Source organism: Astatotilapia calliptera, chromosome 13 (assembly GCF_964374335.1).
Source record: "Astatotilapia calliptera chromosome 13, fAstCal68.1, whole genome shotgun sequence".
Classification (NCBI taxonomy): Eukaryota; Metazoa; Chordata; class Actinopteri; order Cichliformes; family Cichlidae; genus Astatotilapia; species Astatotilapia calliptera.
In genome coordinates, this window is record NC_137434.1 from 2369300 (window position 1) to 2395447 (window position 26148).

Below are 26148 nucleotides of genomic sequence, written 5' to 3' on the forward strand. Positions count from 1 at the left end.
CTAAGTAGCATTCACACACATTCATGCTCCGATGGAGTATGAGAGCAATTTGGGGTTAATATCTTGCCCAAGGATGTTTGACATGCAGACTAGGGGAAGCTAGGAATCGAACCACCAACCATCCGATCAGTAGATGACCTGCTCTACCGCCTGAGCTACAGCCACCCCAAAATGCTGTAAAAGTTAAAAGAAAAACACAGTTAAAAGTCCAAAAATGTATTTCTTGTCTGTGTGTGTGTGTCTGTGTGTGTGTGTGTGTTTAGGTGAATGAGACTTAGAAAGTACTTTGAGTGCTCAAATAGAGGAAAGAGGTGCAATATAAGTGTAAGTCCATTTACAAGCCAGATCTAACCACAAATTCCTACAGAGCTTTAAATCTGTACAATTTCAGCACCTTATCTGCCTGTGGTCACTTTAGGTCTTTGGACTGTGGAATGTTTTTCCTATACTGCTAAAGAAAACACACACAAGCACTGGGAAAAAATACAAACTTCACGCAGAACGCTTCAATCTAAGAACCTTGTTGTTGTGAGGTGACAGAGATCTCACCCCTGTCCCACCCATTCTAATTTTTTATTTTTTATTTCACAGGGTCTGTCTTTGCTTGCTAGTTCTCAGTTGCCTAAACATACCTGGGTACATACTGTTATGATACTACCCCGAGTCCAAAGCACAGACACAAAAGACGTGCACAGAGTTGCTGGAAATAGTGCAAACAGTTGTAATTGTGTCCTGTTTGTTTTCAAAATTTGCTGTGCTTTGTTGTGACCTGATGCTGTTTTCTGTCTATTTCTTTTACAGCTCTGGGGGATCATCAAACAGGGGTACAAATGCAAAGGTATAATTTCACTGGCTTCTTCTGTGAAGGTCTTCCAAGAAAACAAAAATGAATAGAGAGAAATAACAATTAGCCCCCTCTGAAATCATCATTGCTAAAAAATCCAACCTAACCTAAAGGGTTAGGTGCAAGATAAGTAAAAAAAAGCATGGTTTAAGGTCATCGTTAATAATGACTTACATAACCAACCTTATTTTTTTTAATGGTGAGGGCAGCCACTCTAGTTCTTTGTAACTTTAACCAGAATTTTAGAGGCGTCTTATAAATCAAATCAAGATTGTAAAGACAATGTGGCACAATCAAAAACTCAGAGTAGTGAAGCTTGATTTAGACATTTACAGCGAGTCTAGAGTCCGTTTGCGTCATAAGTTAATTTGCCCCTGAAGTATAATTCACACATAAGGTGAAGTGTTTCATCAACTATCATTCCTGTAGCCACAAATGTCAAACTTTATGCACTGAAATGGCTACAGGTGGGACACAAAAAGCAGTTATTACACACTATGCTGGTCTAAAATGCAAAATTGTATTTGGGTGGTGAGTCCTGTACAGTCCTGATTTATCCACGATCCTCTGAGGTGGACGTCCATTTGCAGAGAGAAAGAAATTTGACATTCACGTGATGTAGAGGCTAAATCAAGAGAAGGGTATGAGTTAGGCTGATGTGAGAATTTGTTGTTGCTGCCTATGAAGCTGCTGTTCCAACAACAAAGCAAGTTGATCTTCACATTAGAACTGCCAAACTGCCATGATACTATGGATACTTGAACACATTTGACTATATGCTTCTATTTTTGCTTTGCAGACTGTGGTGTTAACTGTCATAAACAATGCCGTGAGCTGCTGGTTCTGGCCTGTAGGAAGCTGATTCGCTCCGGCTCTCTGGGCAGCGTTTCTCCAGTCAGAGGAACTCACAGCTCACTGCCCAGCAGCCCCACGTTGCCTGCCTGTCAAGGTCATTTTTAGCTACTGCAAACACTGCATACACTCAAAAAAGTGAAAATGGGAGGTTATTACCTTTGCAAAAGTGTAACTTATAATTAGAACAAAATAATTTAATGTTTCTATGGTGCGTGCTTAGATCATATATGATCTGAACGAAATTCAACGACTTAACACTTGTTAAGTTTATTCTTGTTAAGATGACATGATACTATGTAGCAAGAGTTGTTAGTTGCCTGGAATTGTGATTTCAGAAGTCACGTAAGGTTTTAAACCACAGGAAAATCACTGGGGTTTTAGGAGGCAGAAAGCATACCCGAGCACTACTATAGTAAAAAAACTAATGCCTTTACCTTGTACATTTGATGCTTCAGCAGCTGCAACCAAGCCCAAATACCTGAGGTGTATCATGACACTATAAATAATTTGTTCACAGTCCTCTGTTTTGTGTTTCCTTTTTTTTTTCCAGATGAGGACGAGGTGTTTGAGTTCCCCGCTGTCACACCAGCAGTTCCAGCTCTCGACACTCAGTCCATCACCCTGATGACGGGCTCAGCCCAGAGAATCTCTGTGCGCCTGCAGAGAGCCACCATAAGCCAGGCTACCCAGACTGAACCACTGTGGCCTGAACATGCCTGGGAGGCGGCAGACAGTGGTGCTCACACCTTCCCCAAAATGAAATACAGGACTCACAGGAAAATGTCTAAAAACAAGGGTTTTGCCTGCTGGGAAAACCAGAGTGGCAGGCAGTACCAGGCAGGTTCTGCACCGCACTGCACTGGAAGCAGTGTAGACTCCCAGGAGAAGCCAGACGTCTCTGTAGAGCATGTACAGAACAGGGTTACACACAGAACAAAGGTAATGGAATAGATTATTTGTGGATTTTTATTCAAAAATCAAATTTTAGGCCGGAAGTGTTTCATTTGTAAAAGTCAAACCCCCAACAATTTGATGACCAGCAGAAGAAAACCTTTTTTTTTTTTTTTATTATTTTTTGGATTTGTTGCGTCTTTATATAAATCAATTTGAATTCAAATGAATTTAATTTTTTTTAACAGGAAGAGACCTTGGTCAGCAGTCCGGTTGGGTTGCGAGTAAAAAGGAAAAAACAGTGCATAGAGAGACAAGACCAAAGTTAATGACATTCAGTAGTGACATGTAAACACATCAGCAGTGGAAAGAAGAGAGGGGCTCAGTGCATCCTGGGAAGTCAACCAGTGTAAACCAGTAATAACTAAGGCATGGTTCAGGGTCACCCAATTCAACTAAGCTGTCTGTCTCCTGAACCCAGACTGATGGCTCTGCTTCACATTCTACTTTTGATTCTTTTTGGATTAGATAACTTATTACTGTGTGACTTAGGACCAGTGTTGGTCAAGTTATTTGAAACAATTAGTTAACCATTACTGATTACTTCTCCAAAAAGTAATCCCATTACTTTACTGATTACTTATTATCAAATATAAGTAGTTACTTAGTTACTTTTCAAAAACATGATACACAACCTGAATACGTAATAAAGCAATAGACCTTTGAGCCATATTCTACTTTTTCTGCATAATCCATCATATAAAATTGAATCAAATGGAAAGCCTCTTTCTAAAATTTTTTATTTGTTTTAATCTTTCAATTTTATGCACATTGCATTAAGCAAAAATTTTAATTATATGCAACAATCTTTGACTTGAAGAAATGTGTTTAACATTTAAACCTATGTTCTGCATATTCAATGATATAAAATATAATAATGTTTTGTGTTTACACTCGTTCTTTCAAATAGATGCAAGTAAAACACAGCAGGAAATAAATAAAATCATTCAGCAGCACTGAGTCCTGTCGCTCTTAAATCTATGTTCACCTGTTTAGCAGGAGTGAGGCGGGTGGAGGTTTGCTTGAAAACTAAAAGTAATGTAAGTACATCCATGCTTTAAATGCTGCATGGATGTACTCTCTCCCACATTCCATATCATTGTTGATCTGCACACCCTTACGTCATTGTCATGAGACACTTTCACAAACAAAATAACGACAATTTAGTAACGCAGTAAGGCAGCTTACGGGAAAGTAACAGTAATCTAATTATAGTGTGCGATAGTAATCCCTTACGTTATTCGTCACTTGAAAAAAGTAATCGGATTATAGTAACGCATTACTGCCCATCTCTGGTCTTTAGTTAAAATAAATAAAAAGTAAATAAATTGATGCCACCAACCCAAACACACGTCTCTCCTCTTTCTTCCACTCCAGAACAGCTGACTCGGTTACAGTGGTGAGAAGCACTCGTGGAGATCCAGAAAGCCCCTAGTCGCTAAGACCAGGAGCTTCAGGGGGATATTCTTGGCTTTCTGAGGTCCCCCTTCAAAAACATGGAGTCATCATGTCCTCTCAAGACTTCAGCACAATACAGACAGAGCGACATAGAGCTGAAGTCAGGGAGAAGAGCTCTATAACATACAGTCTTTTAGCTCCAGGCAGAAAGGCACAAGATGAAGGATTTTCCTTATGGATTGTTGGCCAGTTGCTTTACATCGTCGAGCTTTCAAATGGAGCTCAGGAAGAATGTGAACAGAAATGATCTGGTGTTGGATTTTAATAAAGAGATGCAGCATCAAGATCCTGATGTCACATGATCATAGCAAAGGGAATTTTTTGGATGTTTGTATGTGTAGATGGAAATAAAAGGAAACAGAACCTGAATGTAAAGGGAAACCAACAGAACATTTAGCACAAAGACTCATGAAACAGCATTTCTATAGTGACAGCTGCAGAGCGGCCCACCTTAATTTGATCTTGCAGGGTTTTTTTCAGCAAAACAAATGCTGCAGACAACCTCAATCATTCTGTTGTGATCTCTCTCTCTCCCATCATTGATCTTTTATCAAAGATGATAAAAGCATTTTTTACAAATGCTGTACACCATCAAGTGTGGAAGGTTTCATAAATATGCGTTGTGCTTTGTGTTTTCCTATTTTTCTGTGTCAAAACAAATAAAAAGTACATATTTATGCAATGTCATGCCATTTTGTCTTTGCCATCTGAAGGGATGTTTTTCATTGTAATTTGATGTTTCCACTGACTTTAAAGTTAAATCATGTGTCTGATTTTGAGCCTGGCAGTGCAAGGTGCAGTCAGTCACACCCACTAACTAAGTTAGCTATTGCTACATCAACTTTAGTCATGCTGTTGTTTGTGAGGTCCTGTTGGGAAGCCTGAAGCTGAACATTTTTATCATCACCATCCTGGTCTTTATAGGACATGACAAGCGAGGGGTGGATCTGACGTAGAAATCAAGAAACAATGTATGCTGTGGTGCTTAAACAAAAATATATATTAAATATACTAAAGAGAAAGTGATCACTGTGCAACTCCTAGCAGAGTTCTGTCACATAAAAGCTTTATTGCTCCTGTAAATGAGTGCCATCTTGTGGCCACATTTGGTAATGTTTCTGGAAACTAGCTTTACTATGAGCCAGTGACGATTATTTCTAATGGTAAATGGCCTGTATTTATATAGCGCTTTACTAGTCCCTAAGGACCCCAAAGCGCTTTACATATCCAGTCACCCACCCATTCACACACACATTCACACACTGGTGATGGCAGCTACATTGTAGCCACAGCCGCCCTGGGGCGCACTGACAGAGGCTTTAAGGTTGTATAGTGCAGATGCAGGCACTGTGGGGTTACCCTTATCAGTGCAGAGGCTGCAGCACTTGTAAACAATCATCCAGTTATTACTATTATTATGATAAACTGTTAGATCTGTTACCAGAGGTGTGGACTCGAGTCACATGACTTGGACTCGAGTCAGACTCGAGTCATTAATTTTATGACTTTAGACTTGACTTGAAAAAATGTTCTAAGACTTGTGACTTGACTTGGACTTTTACACCAATGACTTGGGACTTGAATTGGACTTGAACCTGTTTACTTGAAAAGACTTGATATTTTACCCCAAATATAAAATTTAACATGCATATTATATAGAGATTGAAAATGTGACGTCATTCACGGGTAGAACCGCAAAGGATTCTGGGAACTCGTGGCAAGAGGTACTAGCGCACACAGACTTTCAATTGAAATCAGTTATACAGCGATAAAAAGAAACACAAAAATGTCAAGAAGCTGTTGTATTATTAACTGCAATAGCCGGTCGCATGACAGCCACGGGAAGCCGACGGGTAAAGAGATCGGTTGTTATCGGATTACATCGTTGAAGAGAAATTGTTCGAGCCATGTTTCCGAAGTAACAAAGACGCGACGGATGGCCTGGATTGCAGCCATTCAAAGACCAAATATAGCGTCCCAGAACACTCCAGCTCACAGGTTAGTCTGCTCCAAGCATTTACACAAAGGTCAGTGTTTTTTAGTAGTTAATACGTCATTTTTCATAACATAATTGGTGATATAGGTTACAAGCAAGTCTGGCACTGAACAGAAATTGTCGCGCTATGCTCCTTTATTTATTGTGCATAAATAGTGAATTGTCCTGACACAATATTGCGTTTCGCTTCTGTTATTATGGTACATTGACAAAAACATATACTTTTATTCACAGGATAAAACAGGTTTTTGTATCACTAATTGCCCAGTGCGATTACAGCATACAATATTATTGTCACTGCTACATTTCTGTGATGGGTACCAGAAATTATTTCCACTACTAATTAATTATCGTTGAGCTCAAAGGTCCTATTAATAAACGGTTAAGGAATGTGTATTTATGACGACAGTTTGTGAGACTGGTAAACTTATGATACGTACGATGGTCTTTCGTTCTACACGGTGCATTTCAAGGTCCTGCACCCATCCGTCGGTAAACTGTACCTGGGCTTGTTGCAGTGACCTGAAGTTACTAAACTTCATGAGTGTATGCACTCACTCCAAGAACCGTATGATTATAAATATGCATATAAATATGCTACGATGAGATAGCTGACTTCATCTAACTAGCAAATGTTGTCCAGGCTACGTTGGTGATGCAGTTTTTTTTAATGTGTATGATATTTTTGTCATGCGATTTTAAAGCCGGTCCTACAACCGCATCCAAGAATAACATGCAGCTTATCTCAGAACTGTCGGTGAAAATTATTCTTGGAGCTAGGTTTAATTGAGCTGCATTTTAAAGAGGTGCAATTTCACAATTTGTGTATATTTTCTAAGTTCACTATTTTGTCATGTGTTGAGAAAAACACAGATTTAAAAATTACATGGTCTAATATTTACATTTAGCATATAACTGCAACATGCTTTTTTTCGTTTTTTTGAATGACTCGAAAGGACTTGAAATTCAAAGTTTCAGACTTGTGACTTGACTCGGACTTTTACACCAGTGACTTGAGACTCGACTCTGACTTGCCTGACATTACTTGAGACTTGACTTGAGACTTGAGGACAAAGACTTGAGACTTACTTGAGACTTGCAAAACAATGACTTGGTCCCACCTCTGTCTGTTACTACTCCTTCAATGAGAGGTCTGGACCTTGACCAGGCGTTACCACTACAGTTCTTTGATTCTTTTCTTTGTCAACCATTCTACTGTAGGTATGATGGTGTGCTTGAGAAGTAAACAGTGCAGTCAATATATTTGGTACAACTGCGGTAACAAACAGTTTTATTAATAATATAAATGTTTTTTAAAATGCAAGTAATAAAAACATCCATTAGTTCTAGTAAAAATAAAGAGTGGACAGGCAGAGGTTGCAACATAGTGTAGGTCACTATTGAAGCTGCTATAAGCGATTACACAACAGGATGTCCTGGTGGCAAGACAGGACCAGTTCACCTTTTTTTAAATAATTTTTTTCCCGTTTACTCACTATTATTGTTGTTGTTGTTGTTGAATGAATAATTCATTTTCTGTCTTCATTTTCTTTTTTTACAGCCCCATTTTTAGCCCTACAAAGTAACATTCTGATATCCAGAAATATACCAATCAGGAAACCCCTGGAGTAGTGAAACATCTGATTCACTAGGCCGACTTCATGACAGGATCTCCAACCACTGAGAGCAATGTAAACAAGGATGCTTTGCATGATGTTCATGGTCTGTTCGCCTTGTAATTGGAAGGTTGCTGGTTCGAGCCCCGGCTCGGACAGTCTTGGTCGTTGTGTCCTTGGGCAAGACACTTCACCTACCGCCTTCTGGTGTTGGCCAGAGGGGCCGATGGCGCGACATGGCAGCCACGCTTCTGTCAGTCTGCCCCAGGGCAGCTGTGACTACAACTGTAGCTGCCTCCACCAGTGTGTGAATGTGAGAGTGAATGGGTGGATGACTGGGTGTGTAAAGCACTTTGGGGTCCCTAGGCGGGACTAGTAAAAGCGCTATACAAATACAGGCCATTTACCATCGATGAAGGTCTGGAGTCCAGCTCAGAGCTGGCAGACCTCAGTCTAAGGACAATAAAGATGGTGTCAAACTTTGGAAATCACCAACCACCTTACTCAGACTAATATTATTGATTTGAACACTGCCACCTCAAGCTTCCCTTTCAACTTCTCGGGGTTGTTATTTATCTTTTCAGATCCTTCCAGCAAATGTCTTCTTCTATTATTAATACTGGCACCTAATTACATCATCTAATTAAATTCTGTAATTACACACAGATCTATTTATGTGTATCAGTATTTCTGTATGAGTGCATGGGTACGTGTATATATAGATAACACTATGCATGAATATACATATATTAGTATAGGTATGTGAGCAAAATTGCATGCACGTTTGCATCTGTGTAGATGAACATATCAGGCTCATCACAGTTGAGATTTCAATTCTATTTTTCTCCCATCCAGGACAAGCTGTTTATAGCTTTTCCTGTTACCCTTGTATGTCCTCGTCTTGTGCTACTGTTGTAAAAACTAAACAAAAACAAAGTAAGCTAAATATACTATGGGAGCAGTAATTAGGCCTTGGTTACAATATAAAGTGTAACCAAAATCAATTACGTAGTATTATTATAACCATAAAAATATCACATTTTCTGTGGTCGGCAATTATCAGAAGCCCAATTCCACACACCGTGGATTCCTGAGAAAGTGCTTGGACATTAGTCCAGCTCCAACTTCTCTTCAAAGAACGTGTAGAATCCTTTAACACACTCACTTTACTGCAGCAAGTGTGAAAGCATTTAGGTTGGACAAAACCCAGAGTATAGCTACCAAAGGTACATTTACTACACTTCACACATCTGTCCTGAATGTGCCTCCATTTTTGAACAAGAGGAAGTGACCTACTGTGCATGTACAATTTTATTTACATTGCAAACACCTCATGTGTCCAAAGACAGCAAAGTCATGTCCAAAATCATATGAAGCTGAACAGACATCAGATCGGAAAGAAATGAAAGGAACTTGTGTGGGTCAGTCTTTCTCTGCAATCACCTGCAGTGAAGTGACAATGAAATTAAAGAATTTGGAGCTTTTTGTCACTGCTGTTTATTGCACTGCATGTTTTAATGCAGTTAGTACTAAACTGAAATTAGACCACACAAATCCACTGTTGGCTTAATACAATTTTATAAAGAACAAAGCTAATCTCACAAAGTATCTCAGAGATTTCGTTTTTGACAAATCATTGTAATAAAAGACATGAACAGATCCACAGGAAACAATTTAAAAGTATCCATAACTCATTGAGCACACTGTCAAAGGCTGACGAGGTGCATGCAAGCTACCTGGATTTCATCCTAATCATTTCAAATTTTACTTTTTAAACAAATGGAGACCATAAGTACAAATGCTATAGAGTAAAGCAACATTTCCCAGTGTGACTGACGAGTCTCAGGTGTCGCCCAGTAACCTACACAGAAGGTTCACTGTGGCTCCAGCACTTATTCAACAGAATAAGTAACAAGGTATTAGTCTTCAGGCTGAAGGTCAAACAGATGTTTATTAAAAAATAAAAATAAAAACTACAAAAAACCCAAAATGGGGAAAAAAAAAAAAAAAAAAAAAAAAAAAAAAAAAGCACACAGAGCCTAATGCATTCATAACACAGCAAAAACTCATCCTTTGGCTTCTGATCAGTGGGCGATAACTGCTAACGGGATCGCAGTGAGAAGGCAAACCACAGTGCACATATACATCTATAAAAACAAAATGTGTTGTTGAAAGCCCCTTTCTGGCTTGCTTTTACAAATTAAACATGCAGCCATGTGATATGGTACGATTACAGCATATCGTCATCATCTCCTCCTCCGTACATGTCGGCCAGTTTCTTGAAGCGAGGGCCCCATTCATTGAGGCAGTCATAGTTCTGGTCTCCACTGCTTGAAGAGTTCAAAGAGGAGAGACTTCCTGCATCAGAACCACCTCCCTCATAGTCAAACACCAGCAGGGAGTCATAAGGGGGTGCTGTTGGGTCGTTGTCTGCAGCCTTCAGATTCTGTTGGAGGAAATTTTACACAACTTACTTCAATTACCTCACATGGAGCACAATAACGTAACAGAATAATAAACGTGACCATTATCAAAGCACAGACATGATGTACTCTTAGCCAAAACATCCATCTTCTGCCACTTGTCTGGGAGCAAGTCAATTAAACAACTCCCTCTTTTTCTTCTCTTAAAATAAATAAATTAAGATTCCCGTCACCATGACTGCTCCAGTCATGGCTCCCAAAGTAATGCCATCCAGCTTATGTCTAAGATTTTAGAGCAGGTCACCTACCAATCGGAAGGTTGGTACACTGCAGACCAAATATCCTTGAGCAAGATACTAACATGTGTGATAACATTAGACAAAAAGCAATGAAAATGTATGCACTCCCTTCAAATGACATAAGTGCTTCCATGAGGCAGTAAGAGCTGCTTAGGTTCCCATTTTCTGTAATACTGTGGTCAATGTTATCAAATGATGCACTGAATTCACACCTCAGTACCACATTTCATTAAGTTTTAAGGAGCTTTAGAATCTCACTCACATCTTCAATGAAGTTGCCAATCTCCTCGGGGTTGGCAGGCCGTGGCCGGTACTGAGGAGCAGGCATGAAGTTTGGCACCACTTCATTCCTTAACACATCGGGCCGGTTGTCCAGGCCACGGTGGAGAACACTCAGGTCATAATCCTGAAAGAAGGCGATTTAATGATGCATTATTACATGGAATATTTTTGCTGTACTTCTGCAATCCACTCTCTTCATCCACTTAGCCCATTGTCTACTCAAACTTTTCTATCAGTAAAAAGCCTGGGTCAAATCACTGAAATGGAACAAATTTGATCAGCCTTTTTAAACATTTCATCTCAAAAAGAAAATCTCAGGTTTTCTGTTCCTGAGACTTGTGTGTGTGCAGCTTTGATTAATGTGTAATCAGAATGAGTGTCCATTTACCTGATCATCCTCGCCACCTCCTTCTTCATCGTAGTAATAGACGTTGTCTCTGACACCATCATCCAGCAGGAGTGGCTCCTTTTTCTCCCTTTTCCTCTGTTTTGTAAACAGCAGCACTAGCAGCAACAGCGCTGAACACAGAGCACAACGTTTAGCACACAGTAACCAACCAAATCCTACTTAGCTGGGAAAGGAAAGAGATGCACCGTCCTGAGACTACAGATGTGTGACTCACCGAGCAGCAGGATGGCTCCAAGTATTCCAAGGATAAGGGGCAGGTTGCTGGCAGCTGCACCATAGCGTCCTGGACCTGAGCATGCAGTGAAGTCTGTGCCCCTGCAGTCACACACTTTAGCTGTGATGATGTTGTCCTGCCCCAAGCCATGTTTGTCTGCCACTGTCAGTATAACACTGTACTCTCCACTGGGCAGCTCAGCGGCTAAATTCAAGATGATGCCCGTTTCTGAAATAAGACAGCAGATATTTTACTTAATAATTCTGTGTTGATGGATTTGCTTTGTCTCACTTTCACCTAGCTTTACCACCTCTTCAAAGCCACGTTGCACCAATTACTCTAATCTCAATGTTCAGTGGTGAACACTGAATCATGTCCGACCTAAACAATCCTGACATTTGCAAATCACATGTTAGCAGGAAAAATACATATTTTGGTTTCTGAACCAAAATATTTAAAAGTCTGGCCATCTTATCAGTTTGTACTTGTCACATGTTAGCAGTGTACATACTGGTGTCGTTCATCCTAGCGGTCCAGTTGGTCTTTGACATGCCCTGTAAAGACACCGAGTAGGGAGGTCCAAATTCTGGTCCGTCTTTATCTGTTACTGACAGCAGCTGAGGAGCTGGATCCTTGTTGCACACCTGAGGAAACAAAGTCACAGTGAAGCTTTCCTTCATGCTGATGACCATCCTGTAGTTGGAAATCTTACAAACACACCCATCCTGCACCACAATTAGACAAGTTCAACACAAAACGATTCTTGAGCTATTGGAAATAAGACACACCTTGATTTCACGCTCTTCAATAAACGGAGCATTGTCATTGACATCTTCCAGCTGAATGATCAGAGTACCAGTTCCTGTAGCCGGGACAGCATCTGGTAACAGAACAAACATCAGGAGAACATTTATTACAACGATATTTCACTTTATTGAAGAAACCCAAGTTCATAGTAATGCACACAGACTTTCCTCTAGACCTCTGATCACCAGCCATTAGTTTTAGCCCTCAAATCTTTGTTTTAAAAGCTAAGATCAAATTAATTACTGAATTACTAATTATTACATTTTTCAAATTAAGGGTTGCAATGTTATTAGTTGGGAATGTCCCAGGAAAGGCCGTTTGTGCTGGAATTTGAAAAAAAGATTCCATCATTCAGTGATCAGTCTGTGCAACATAGGATTTCTTGTCCTGCAACTTTATCGGGACATTATACAGGCTAGTCCAACTTATCCAATTTAACAAGTGTTCCTCCATAACTTTTCAGAAATGGGAATTTTATTAAAAGTTATAAATTGTAATAGTCTTAACTGCCACCTACCATTATCATAGGCACCAATGGTTGCAGTGTATCTGTTGTTTGTGACAAAGATACCCTCTCTGTCCATGGACGCTCTCACTTTAATAAGACCTGTGTCCTTGTCCACGTTCAGCCAGCCTGCTGGGTCAGTCAATATTTTGTACCTGTACAAGACAGTCACAGAAAAGATGGTAATACTGTGCAGGCAGGATGATTAGAATTAGCATGTTCCACAATGTGATACAGTGGAACCCCGACTTACGAAATTAATTCGTTCCCGAGGGTCTTTTGAAAGTCGAAAGTCGAAGCACCCATCGCGCGTTTTGACTGAGGCGATGCTGAACAATAGGCTATAGGCTAATTGCTAACCAGAACAACAATACGTCGTTCAAGTGGAACAGCGAAGCGCAAGTATGGAAGCCAAGGGGTTGTCACATGAATCGGAAGGCATTGTGTGTGGGCTCAGCCAATCAGAGCCAATGGATTTTGTTACTCAGGCATTTTGCCATAACACGGGCAAAAATATTGCCGTTCAGTGCCTTCGTAACTTGAATTTTTCGTGAAACGGGGTATTGGTAAGTCGGGGGTTCCACTGTATTTGATTTTGAACATCCTCCGCTTTCTCCTCAGGCTAAATACACGGTGCAAGAATTAAACACATTAACTGTTACAGGGTTCTCACATCATTTAAAAATACTGGTGGCCACTAGGTACCATCCATCAGCCTCCTAGTAGATGCAGCTATGGTAGGAATTTGAATGTCCTAAGTTGCCTCATTCTTGGGTTATCGGATTCACAAACTTTGGTGTCCACAGCGCCTGTCCAGCAGGGTGGTGACAATACCCAATGAGCTTTTTACAACTAAGGAGTTAAAAAAAGCTTTAAGACCTTAATGATACAAATTAATTAATTAACTGTATTTGGGTCTTTTATAAGCCTAATATTCTATTATGGTATACAGCTATTCAGTGTTTTATCGCTATAGACAGTATTCTGTAATTATATCTGCCACACATGAGGACAGTGAATCAATTTTGACCATCAAACAGAACAAGGAATCTAAAACATTTATCTAAGACATTTATCTATAAGGAAATTTAATATTTGCAGCACTTATGAGGTCAGTGATACATTCTCTTTAGCAGTAGAAAGTCTCTCCCCCACCCCCCGACTTACGAGACTGTCTGCTTGCGTGCAGTGTCTGGGTCTGAAGCAGTGTACTGCACCACGGCTTCATCCACAGCAAGGTCCTCTGGTTTTACCACAAGAATCTCCTTTGGATCAAATATTGGAGCTTCATTCACATCTCTCACATTCACCACCACTGTGGCGGTAGAAGTGACCACAGAAACACCAGGAGCAAAAGGAATCTCATTCTCCACTGAAACCAACAGAGTGTGCTTGCTGGCCCTCTCGAAGTCCAGTTCCTGGTTGGAAGGAAGGGAGGAGAAAGAAAAACACACACACAAAATAATTACTTTGATTCCATCACATCTGAAATGAATAGTGTTTAATGTCATTACACTTTATGGGTGTTTATTAAAACTGAAGAATGTACACATATATCACTCACACACACACACACACACACACACACACACACACTTACTTGTGAGGATACATGAAATCACAAAAATGCTGCCATCAAATGACACAATTATCTTCCAATATTATGAATGAATTCCTGATTTTCTTCCTACCTTTGCAGTAGAAAGGATTCCTTCATGTTTGTTAGTTCCTGTTTTTACAGTGAAAAGTCCATCAGGATCACCACTGACGATCTTGAACTTGGCGTTCCAGGCTGGAGTTTGTGGTTCATCCTCATCTGTTACCATCATCCTAACCACCACAACATCCTTTTTGTTTTCATCAACTGTTGCAGTATACTGTGAGAAAATAAAGGATGAGTCAGAAATCACAGCAGTGAAAACAGATCTAAAGCCTCCTAACTAGGAACGGCGAATAATGGCCTCATTTTGTAGTCTGTGTCATTATATTAGGTTCATTACTTAATGCAAGTCTACAACTGTGGAGTCCATAAATTTAATTCGCTATGCATGTGGTAAAATATTGTTTTTAACTGCATTTGTACATTTCCCATGTGCTGTCAAAGACTGGGTTTTTGCTGTGTCAGAATGTGTGAGTGCAACATTAATAATGCAGTTAGATACAGGATGAATGTTCTGCTTTAACAGTGTGAAAAAGCAGCAGTTAAACAGGAAGTTTCCAGTTACTTCATACTTACTGAGCTCTGAGTGAAGACTGGAGCGTTGTCATTGCTGTCCGTCACCGTGAGGATGACTTTGGTTTGTCCAGTTAACCCTTCTCCTGCCATATCTGCTGCTTGCACTGTCAGAGTGTACTGTGGATATTTCTGGTAAGATACAGACATCAGCTCATCAACAGGAAGGAAGAAACACTGACATCGGTTTACAGACTGTAACAAAGCCTTCAGACGGACTAAAGCTCTTCATCTATGAAGGCCGATTCTGCTGAAAAGCTGAAGCTAAACTCATTTAATATTTTGCTTATGACAAACATGATGCTGTTGAGAGCCTTGGTCAAACTGTTAGAATAAAGTATTTCTTGACCATTTGGCACGAGGCTGTTTGTTGAAACTGACTTCACAGAGCAACAAAGAGGTTTATGATGCTGCACCAGAAACAGCTCTGATCTCCTGTAGTCTGGACAAACTATTTATACTTGGCGAATAGTTTGTCAGACTAGTCTGTGTCTTCCATGCAGAGGTATGACACAAACCAGAAATGTAGACAGAAACTAACTATACTTTAGAGGCTGTGTCTAGTTTTACTGTCAAAAAAAAAAAAAAAAAACCCACCATGTTTTTTTGCAGCACCCTCTTTGTGACTGATTTCTAGCAGTGACAGGCAGACTACTGATCCTGATTCATTACAAAATGTTTTTTCAGCCCTTAGGTGTAAAAGGACACTTGTGTTTGAAATGTGTTTAACAGGTCTTACCTCTCTATCCAGTCCTCTACCAGTGATTCTGATGCTTCCAGTAATTGGGTTGATTTCAAACATGTTGTCAGTGGGCAGCGGTGGGTCCTGGTTCAGAATACGATAGCGGAGCTCTGAGTTGTCAGTATTTGGCTCATCGTTGTCTTTGGCCTCAACCTTAACCACCTCCGTCCCTGGAGTGGAGGAAATAAAAAAGAAGTTCCTGAAGGTCTTCACACTGCTTCATTTACAAGATTTACTAAATAAAATTGACTTAATGCAAACGTCTGCTAATTTCCTTCTAACCCAAATCCTTCTCTGGTGCTTTAGGTGTCATTCTGATTTTCTTTAAATCTCTGGGTATCTTGAAATTCATTAAATATAGTGGATAAGTATTAGAAACACGAACAAAAGCAAAGAAAACTACCCAAGTCCAGAGGCAATAAGGTTTCTATACATACCGATGGCCGTGGCCTCAGCAACATCGGCGTTGTACTCCACCGTAAAATAAGGTTTGTTGTCGTTCTGGTCGATCACAATGACTATAATCTCCATGGGATCCTCAGCTTGTCCTGCTCCGTCAACCATAGCATGTGCTTCAAACTACACAGGCAGAAGATTTTAAGTTTATACACACACACACACACACACACACACACAGGATCAAAATGCAATCATCAAGTACACACATGGAAAAACATTTGGACAGAGTGAGGATGATTACCGTGTAACTGGGTATTTCCTCTCTGTCGAGTGGTTGTGTTACATACAGATTGCCCGTTTCTCTGTCCATTGTGAAACGATCAACAGGAGGCAGATCAGCTCCAGGACCAGTGATGCTGTAAAAGAGCTTCTTTTTTTTATCGTCACTAGAGCGGATCTGGAAAAACAAACAAAAACAAATGAAAAACACAACAGGACTAATTAAGATCACTCTCACCATCTAAAGTAACTGTTAAATAGTAAAGAGGCTGTGCATTAGACTCAAATTCAAGAGATTTCTGGTTATTTTGATATATAGAGCAGAAGGACTCCTTGTGATCTCAAATCAAAAAGATTGTTAGATTCTCTAAGCATTTTGGGCACACTATAATTACTCATTGTAAATAATCTGAGTTATTAGCGTAGTGTTATCGTCAACCAATTTACTCCAGTTTTAGTTAATTTTGTGTGTCACTGTTGCCAAGTTCAAAACACTCCATACCGCAGGATTAAGACCCTATAGTATTAGAAAGAAATCACAACAATCAGCTGATCTCCATGAGTAAACACTTGTCACCGTGAGAAAGCAAACTCCCTTTTAACTAGAGAAATGTCCAACAGAACCAGGTTCAAGGACAGGGAGCCATCTGCCACAAATTGTTGGGGAGTGAAAGTTAGGAGTAGTGAGAGATGGGACAAATTTTAGCATTTATAAATTTAAAAAATAAAAACAATTATACCTAAGAGACAAATACATCTTTCACTTGGCACTTAAGTATCAACTTTTCTGACTGCCAACAACATATAGATCTTTACTTGTGCCTTTACACTTCACTTGCGTTACTCTAAAGTTAACTGATAGTCATACTAAGAATTACTTATGACATCCAAGAAAAAAAATAAAAATAAAATAAAATAAAAAAAGACATGCGGACTGCAGAGGAAACAACAGCGAGATCCTATGCAGAAATAAACATTTAAAATGCAGTTTATTGTCAAATTAACCACAAGGTCATTCAGTTCACCTTACCTGAGCTACTTTCAGGGGATAGGTTCCTCTCTTATTCTCAGTAACACTGAGCGGAGGAATAACCCAGTCCCTTTTCCTCCTCCTCAGCCCTCCACCAGACTTGGGAAATTGCAGAACGGGCACTTGTGGCTCAGCGGCATTCTGGAAGAACATACAGACAGCTTTTTTAGCAAGAGCTTGGATAGAACACCACTCAGAACTTAATTAAACTATGAGGAGGAGCACAGACGTTCTCAGAATGAGTTTTAAATTATTTTCAGACTATGACGGGTCTGTGTCTGTCCAGAGTTAACATCAGTTTCAACATCTTAGCCATGAAGGCCAATGAGGCATTATCGTGTCCTACCAAGCAGGACATGTTGATACTCAAGTTTGTGAATCTGATAAATTATATGTAGCCTCACGAGTTAAGTTGCCATCTGTTGTATCTACTAAAAGTGTCGGAAACAGGCATTTTGCATGTATCGATTCCAAATGTACTTTTCATTCATGCCCCATTAAACGGTGTCTCTAAACCCACCTCTGTGTTGTTAATAGAGTCCACTTCAGTACTGTGATGCTGAATGTTGAAGTTTGTGTGGGCTCCATGGTGGTGCTTTCCACGGTGATGCTCAGGGTGAACGACACTGACTGGAACTGTTATTTTGTGACCATGAGAGTCCCAGGAGTGGATGAAGAAGTTCCGGTGTCCTTTATGAAGAACAACCTCTCTGTTTACCTGGAAGGTAAATAAATAAATAAATAAATAAATAAATATATAAAAAACAAAACCTTTAACAGAAATACAACATACATTCGTTAGACTAAGTCCTCACAAATCTTACTTCAATATCTTCTTTTCTAAACTAACCCCAACTTTGCTGTCAGGTCTGTCAACTCTACTTACCGTTAATGTACCATCTGCCTTTACAGTAAAGCGACTGTCATCAGTGCTGAAAAGAATTACTGTGCGCTCTGTGCAGTCAGTGAAGCCCACTGGGAAAGGATAGGAAAGAGTTAATCATTATGAATGTGGTACATATAGTGAAAAATCTGGCAAGTTTTTTGTATTCAAAGAAAAGCGACAGACACCACTCCCTCTTCCTTAACAAAAGCAGCATAAGTGACTGCAAGATGACTAAATGGTTTTTAGCTCTGACAGTAGCAACACTCAGTCAGGTTAACATTATTTACTTTTAACAAAGACGTCAAAACCACACACACACACACACACACGTTTTATTTGAAGTAAGTACACATTCTCATACAACCATCAACCTCACTTTGACGGTTTAAATTGGTAAAAATATTAATAAAAGTTGGCGTTTACCTCAGGTTGTCATTTCAAAAAGCAGCAAAATTGCCAGTGCAGAACAGATTTTTTCTGGTTTCCAGTAAAGACAACATAACTACACAACACCTCACTTCCCACACCCTTCAGGGGACCATGCTTATGAAAATTACATATTGACAACGTAATGTTAATCCATTCTTCATTCCTTTCATTTACTTTAACACTTAACATAAATTGTTACATTTCTGCGATTGGTAATTCATTTTTAGGATACAAGAAAGAAGAGGGGGGATAAACAGCCTTGACTTGAACTAAAACAATTCATAGAATTGTCTAAACCTACGTATTCTTAGACAACAGCCTATTAATATAAAACTATCAAGACATGCAGTCAAACTAAAGCAGTATTGGAAGAGGAAAAGGTTGTATTAATGCATCTGTAATAACCATAGGCCAAGAAAGCTAAAACAATGTTTATATTTTAGTAGGGTTGGAACCATCAATCATTTCGAACCAACTATTCTACCCATTATTCACTGCTCCTTATAGAAGTATTGTGGAGTAAGTGTTTGGTTCACTACAGCCTTTTCTCATTACTGCCTACTCAACTTGATTTTTAGGTTGCAGTACTTTTGGCACCTACTCTAGGGCCCTGTTGGCATCTACTCTTAATGACATTTTACTGAATTGTATTGAAAAAGGACAGAAACTGACATATGATGCCCAGATATAGATTTCTGCAATATTTTCCTAAATAAATAAACAAGGTAAAGCTGTACATACATTTACACAGCGTTTTAATCTGATTATCATAAATTGCTTGTGTCTTAAAAACCCCCATCAAAGTGGGTAATTCAGTATTCAGTAGAGGACATTGATAAAGAAACGAATATTCACGCTAAAGCAAACATGCATAACCACAACCCATTTAAAAAAAAACAAACAAAAACTGTTTAAGTCTGTTTATAAGAAGCTTTTAAAAACCTTTCAGTTAACTGAAATCAAAGAAAACAGTTCCTTTTTTAGAGTTTCACTTGAATAGCAAAGCCTGTAAAACAGGTTCGGGGATACTGCTCTGACCAGCAGGTAAAAGTAACAGAATCAGAGTGAGAGCAGGCTGAGACATGTTTGGGTTTCAACTAAGAACAATGTGCCCAGCTAATCTGCTGAAGGCCATCTGGGCTGGAGGAGTCCTTTACAACAGCAGAGTTGTTCCATGTAGGGCTGCAACTCAGGTCTAAACCCTCCGACAGTTTCATACAAACAAATCTAATGTGAAATGATACTAGACAATAGAAACAAATACCCAAAAATAATTTCATTTAGATTATGACTAAGAGTAACGCACCATCCAGGCAGAAAACATTAACATCCAAATCAAAAACACGTTTAAAAACACCCATGTACGAGCCTACACTGGGTTGCTCTTACCTTTGCCCAGCCTCATGCCCGGCCTCAGATGTTCCCTGGACACTCTGAAAACCAGCAGCTCTGACTCAAATCCAGGCACACATGTTGGCCTGTTAGCTCTCTCTAGTGCTGACACCTAGGAGAGGAGCAACAGTTTCAGTTAGACGTACAATAAGACTTCAGGCTTATAAGAGTTCGAAACTGAATAACTACATGTTTTTAAAAAAAAAAAAAATCAAAAACTTGAAATGTTTTCAGCATTGAAAGGTCAGGATTTTAGGTTTTTCCTTAAACTGAACAACGTGCAGCTTTGAGCTGTTGTTCAGAAAATGCCTTGGCAAAGCATTGCGCTGCTTAATATACACAGTTTAAACACTAAATAAAGAACAAAATAACTGTCACTTTAAATACTAATGAAAATGTGTCTAACGCCCCGTGTAATTATATGAATGAATTGAAATTGTGCCTGTAAGCCAAATGACTTTATTTCATTTTAAAATCCCAAAAACGATATTACTTGGATGATAGTCCTTTTTCTCTTTTACATTAATGAATCTTTTTACAAGTGCTTCTCGATATGTGTAAGCGAAACAGACTGGAGTGAACAAAGCTGAAACCACAACTCTGAACTGGAAATTAACCTGCAGACAACGTCATGAGCGGAATCAGGGCGAGGCTCGCTCACAACCTCGAACTCTTCGAGGCGGAAGGGTATGAAAAGAAAAAGAAAGACGGCCTAAACCTCCGCGTGTGTTCTGCGGTTTCGACACTGTTTTAAAATACTTTTTTAAAAATATTTGTTGCAGATTGCTCTGCGGAGAAAGCTGCTACACACAATAAGGATTTTAGACCCCCACAAGTTCGTTTGGCCCACTAGTCCCAGCAAGTACCATAGCTGATAAAAGCATTTCTTTATTAAAATCGAAGGCTACTTCACGCATAAAGAGGTGCCGAAATTATTCCGCGAAGAAAAGAAAGAAAGACTGCTTGTGAGATACCCGGTGTTGTCCAGTTCAATCAAATAAGTAACAGGATTAACCGACATTTATTTTTTGTGACTCAAAGTAGAAGGGACAGTGAGAGAATTGAGCACCGATGGCAAAATATTAACCAAAAGAGGAAGTCTCACCTGGAAAACGACGATTAAAGCACCAAAAACCGCGAACAATGCGGTCCCCATTTGTCTAAGTCGTATTTTTAGTATTCCTCTCGAGTACACAGCCAAAAACGAAAAGAATCCTAAATATATTCCTCTTTGAACTCGCTTCTTGGCGTCTTCCTGTTGTCCCCTGAAGGTAGTTTCTGTAACTGAGACTCGACTCTGCAAGGCGCTCTTTCAGGTACTTTCAGCACATGACGTCAGCTTACAGGTGCGCAGGTTCCGTGTTCCTAATATGGTCATCCCAGCCCGTCACACCTGAAGTGACAGGAACAAGTAGTTTCTGTTCATAAATAATAAATAGAGACACAGCGGATAGTAGCAGCGGACAGCGTTATTATCAGCAATGATCTGAGTCTGAGTTCAGTCAGCCACATTCGGGAGCTCTCAGTCTCATTTCCTCTTACTGATAATCTGTCTCTCACTCCCCATGTCTTTCTCACACATGCACACACACTGACATTCAGACTTTATCCACAGTTGCTTACTAAGAATCACTAAAAAACACGTGAAGCTGCTGACAGAAAACCATCTTTCATTTGTAAAGCCAACCAACAGTGTTATAAAGTCATTAGTGTGAAACCAGCCTAAAAAAAACACAAATGACTGTCTGAAAACCAGTGGATGTATTCAGCTGAGTGTTGAAAGGAAATCATTGACAGTGTCCCCGAACAGAAGCCAAATACAGAATTTGATGATACAAATTTAAGCATTCAGCTTTATTTGCTTCAGTTTTCACTGTCATCTGAATACACAACATCCCATTTGCTAATAAGCTGTTGTAAGCGTACCCACTGAAGTAATGCTATGTGCTGATAAACATCAGTAATTGATACTGAAGAAAAATGGACTTTTCTCATCCATGCTGTTCTTACCCTCACAGTCTGAAAGCATGTGACTGAGAGAATGCACTACTACTTTATTTTAAATGGAATTTCATTTATTCAAGTCCAATAGTTTAAGTGAACAATGTTTGTAGTAGTCTCCAGCAATAGTTCTCCAGGTTTCTTGAAGGACATTGTAAAGTTCTTCTTTAGATGTTGGCTGCTTTTTCTTCTGTTCTGTGTCAGGACTATCTTTTTGGGGTCTTTCTGTTGTATTCCTGCTTCAGTAATATTGAGATTCGGGCTCTGGGAGGTCAATCCATCATGGATAGTGTTCCACTGTATGTTTTTCTATCTGGGCCTGCTTTTACTGCATTGGCAGTGTATCATTGGCATGCTGAAAAAACAAAGCTGTTGCCAACCAGATGCTTTTTAGATGGTAGATCAAAATCTGAGGATACGTTTCAGCTTTAATAAGACACTCACTGTTGTATCTCTTCTCCTGACAGTCCTCACATTTTTAAGGATACACTCCACAACATGCAGAGATATGCCAAGATATTCTAATAGCATTTTAACAGAAAAACTAAAATTTTATACCTGTCACACTGTGTCCTTTGTCATTTTTCTTTTTTACAGAATCAACTAAAGAAACGGGAACAATTATGTGTTTTTGTGATTAACAAAGTGCTCAAAGATTTGGTTTTACCTGTGCTATTTGTCAACTAACACCGATTCACCTGTGTTACTTGCCGTTTTATGCTTGACTGAGTAATATATAAAGAAATGAGGAGTAGATCAAGACTGTTTGCACAGGACTGGATATCAGAGATTGTAGCTTTCCTAAAATGCAGCCACAAAAGGATATAATAGTATTACCAGCTAACATCTGGCAGACACAAACAAATGCTTGTTGAGTTAAATGGTAATTAGACTGATTCTTATACAGCGTTTTTCTGCTCTCCTGGAGCCCTCAAAGCGCTTTATACAACATGCCACCTTCGACTATTCACACAAGCACTTTCTTCTATGCTTCTAAGCACTTTCCAGCTAACCTTCACACACATTCATACTTGAGGGGGGTTAAGACTACACTGAAATATTTAAGTCCACTGGGTTTCCTTAACCAAAACAATGCCAAGATGTGTGAAAAGTAAAAAAAAATAAACAAGAGCCCTAACCCTAATTACTTTTCCAAGAAAATAGAAACTTGATGGAAGCTAGCAGCTAACATTAGCTTACTCTTTAGCTTTCAGGAAATCACACCGATAAGCACATAAAACTGATATTAATTAACTTCATATTTAATACACGACTTAGCAGATTTTTACTGAATTGAAAACTGAAATAACATCTATGAAACCATCTAATTCATTTAGGTTTTTGACAGACCTTTACCTAACTAAAGTTTGCCAAAATGATAGTTAACTCTGGGAACAGATATTCTTGCTTGAATGTTAGCAGATCCTATAAATATTTGCTAGTTTAGCAAATTTCAGCATACCCTGATTACAAACAGTTTCACAGCACTGTTCAAATGCTGTCATTGTGATGCTGAGGAGCAAATAAAACACCGTTGGCAAATAGTTTACTCACCATGAATGTAGCCAGGATCAGCCATAGCTAATGTTAGCTGCTGGATTCCTCTTCCCTCCCTCCTTTCTTTCTGAATTCTGTGCTTGGTATGTTTTTGGTACCAAGCACACCATTGCTGATGGATATTTAATTAGAATATTAATACATTAATCAGCAATTCTTCTTTGTAAAATTACAATAGATGATTGGAAATGTGTTATTAGAATTTACATGCAAGGTCTAACTGAATATGCTCTGACTTCCGAAAACATTTTATAGAAGCAAAATTATGAAAATCAACCAGTGCATGAAGCTACTGTTAAAATGACAAGTTAAGCTGAAGATGGTTATTTCAAATACCCTTTATATCATATGTTGTGTAGTCTAATCCTCACAGTTTAAGAGTGAACAGGCATGGAAGATGGGGGATTTTTGAAAAGCAGTTAAGTGATGTTATCTTTTGCGCCTTTCTTTCATCCCTGGAACACAGAGATGTGGGGGTGGGAAGAATGGTCAGTTTACAGTGACCACCACTTAGCCAATAAAAGATCAGTGTGTGACAGAGAGGGAGGGAGAAAGAGGAAGCAAAGAGAATGTGAGGGCAGAGAAGGAAGAAGGCAGTGAAAAGTGTCATGTTGCATTATCAGTTTCTTGAGATGGAAGAGTGAGTGATCCTTTTAAGTCACTGTGTAATGTGTAATCATTCCTTTAATGTAGAAGTTGATTCTCTTTTAGATTACATTTTTTTTAACTACCACGACTTTGAAACCACCTTCATAAATACACTTTATTTATTTATACATTAGATACTGGAAGATTAAACTGGAAGAATTTAAGATTTAATGTTCACAATAAATGTCTGTTCAATGCAGGATTATGACACTATAATGTTCTCTAATGATGGCTGTAGAGTTGCACTTTCAGGTATCCATGTTTGGTAAGACTGGAATATCTCAAGGACCATTAGATAGAATTCCATGAAATGTTAAACAGGCATCCTTGGACTTTAGAGCAGGAACTAATGAGATGCTCAAATCTTTCTTCAAGCACTTGGCTGACTTTAAATGGATGCGACAAACATGTCACATTATGCTACGTGAGAGTTGGGGTGGACTGACAAAAACATTCTGGTTTAATTAGATGTTTAATATTAATAACTCTGTATCCTTAATCATGCTATATTTTAACCCAAACACAGAACTAGCCAAACTGATGCAGTAACTGCTGTCTTAAATAAATTGTGCATAACATTACATAAATCAACTGGACATTTTTTGAAAAAAAAAGAAAAACTCATAAATGCATATAAATATGCATTTTTGCAAGGTAAAAATACTCTTCTACTTTACTGGAAGAGAGATACCTAATGTTTAATAGTCAGCATTTAACCGGTTTACTTCTTGTGCAGTTGTAGATGTTACATTGCAATGTTTTTGTGAGGTATTTGTGAATTTTTGCAGTTTTTTTTATTCATCCTTTGATGGTCTGGGAGCAGACACACTCTTTATGGGAATGGGAGTTTTGGGGGGATGTCAGGAGGAGAGAAACTGCAGAGAGGCAACTCTGGTACCTGGATATCTGGATAATCATGTTGTGGGGTGTTTAATAAAAAGACAACTCCCATTTCAGTCCAGTAACAGCTGCAAACCTGCCATGCAACACGAACAGCGTCAGGACGAGTAAGAGAACCCTGGGAGAATTTCACAATACAAGTTTCTGACATTCACTCTTCTTTTCTGTCAGCTAAGAGACAAAATGTATTTTAACCAGATATCTTATCTTTTGTGGAATTTCTGACAATGAACCATTATTACATTGTCTCACACATACACACACACAGACACACACACTGTGTGCACAATGTGTCCTTGCGTTATCCTTCTGGAATGTACAACAAGCTCACGGGCTCCACAACATGAACTTGAATTTGGTAAACTATATCCAAAAAAAGAAGTACAGATGCATAATACAACTGTGAAAACAGAAAGAGAAATTAGGCAGCGAAGGAACTTTAGAACAGGAAGTGAAAAAAGGGAAATGAAAAATAAAACAATTAGTTTGACACAATCCATTTATATTAGTTACAAGTTGAACTGTCACTTTAGCCATCCTTTGACTTTGCATTTAACACCATCACTCACATAAAAACTTGTAGTTTTATACCCTAGAAGACTATAGTTCCTAGGTTCTCACATTCTCACCAGCTTCAGATGTACTTACATGTACTTGTATATATATATATATGTATAGTGCTAATAATCAAATAATAGTAATGCTTTCTATGCTGAACTAAAGCACTTATATTTTTCACTTTTTGTGTGTCATCTTGAAGCTGACCAGTGTTTGCTAATAGGCATTTGTAGATAATTTTGTCATATAATACAGAATTAGGTGGGATTTGGCAAGTGTGGAACCCTCTGGTCTGGTATAAAACTACAGTGAGGGGCTCAAAACAATTATTTAACACGGTGAGCTTGGTTTCCTTGAGAAGCAGCTTGCTGCTGGCTCCGAGGTTCACTGCTCTTTTGGTATTTGGCTATCTGCATTCTGGAAAAGCAAGCAGGT

At 39.1% G+C, this 26148-nt stretch overlaps 2 protein-coding genes across 6 annotated transcripts in view; one reads left to right on the plus strand and one right to left on the minus strand.

Moving 5' to 3' along the window:
• rasgrp3 (RAS guanyl releasing protein 3 (calcium and DAG-regulated)) overlaps positions 1–4785 on the plus strand; it is a 42220-nt gene extending 37435 nt beyond the window's left edge. For 4 of the 5 annotated variants that reach the window (XM_026190486.2, XM_026190485.2, XM_026190487.2 and 1 more), the window contains 4 exons: positions 802–838; positions 1644–1793; positions 2250–2638; positions 4028–4785. In XM_026190486.2, the coding sequence (XP_026046271.1) occupies positions 802–838; positions 1644–1793; positions 2250–2638; positions 4028–4036 (585 nt within the window). In that variant the 3' untranslated portion in view covers positions 4037–4785. Of the gene's footprint in view, positions 1–591; positions 839–1643; positions 1794–2249; positions 2639–4027 lie in introns of those variants that run through there. The other variant, XR_013900923.1, reaches the window with a different exon arrangement.
• A 4416-nt stretch (positions 4786–9201) lies between these two features.
• On the minus strand, positions 9202–21338 carry LOC113035138 (cadherin-1-like). Its single transcript, XM_026190482.2, has 18 exons — positions 21155–21338; positions 20047–20161; positions 18229–18317; positions 17863–18060; positions 17343–17483; positions 16335–16490; positions 16072–16213; positions 15632–15804; positions 14896–15024; positions 14351–14536; positions 13827–14077; positions 12672–12814; positions 12136–12227; positions 11859–11991; positions 11348–11575; positions 11113–11243; positions 10705–10848; positions 9202–10166 (listed from the first exon to the last, which is right to left on the minus strand). The coding sequence occupies exons 1-18, from the start codon at positions 21203–21205 to the stop codon at positions 9951–9953; spliced, it is 2718 nt and encodes a 905-aa protein (XP_026046267.2). The 5' UTR covers positions 21206–21338; the 3' UTR covers positions 9202–9950.
• Positions 21339–26148: the final 4810 nt, after the last annotated feature.

Coding starts and splice junctions, on each gene's coding strand:
- LOC113035138 (XM_026190482.2), bottom strand. CDS start 21,205: ATGGGGACCGCATTGTTCGCGGTTTTTGGTGCTTTAATCGTCGTTTTC. Junction 18,318..20,046: donor GGGCATGAGGCTGGGCAAAG/GTAAGAGCAACC, acceptor ATCCTTTCCCAG/TGGGCTTCACTGACTGCACA. Junction 12,228..12,671: donor CATTGGTGCCTATGATAATG/GTAGGTGGCAGT, acceptor TTCTGTTACCAG/ATGCTGTCCCGGCTACAGGA.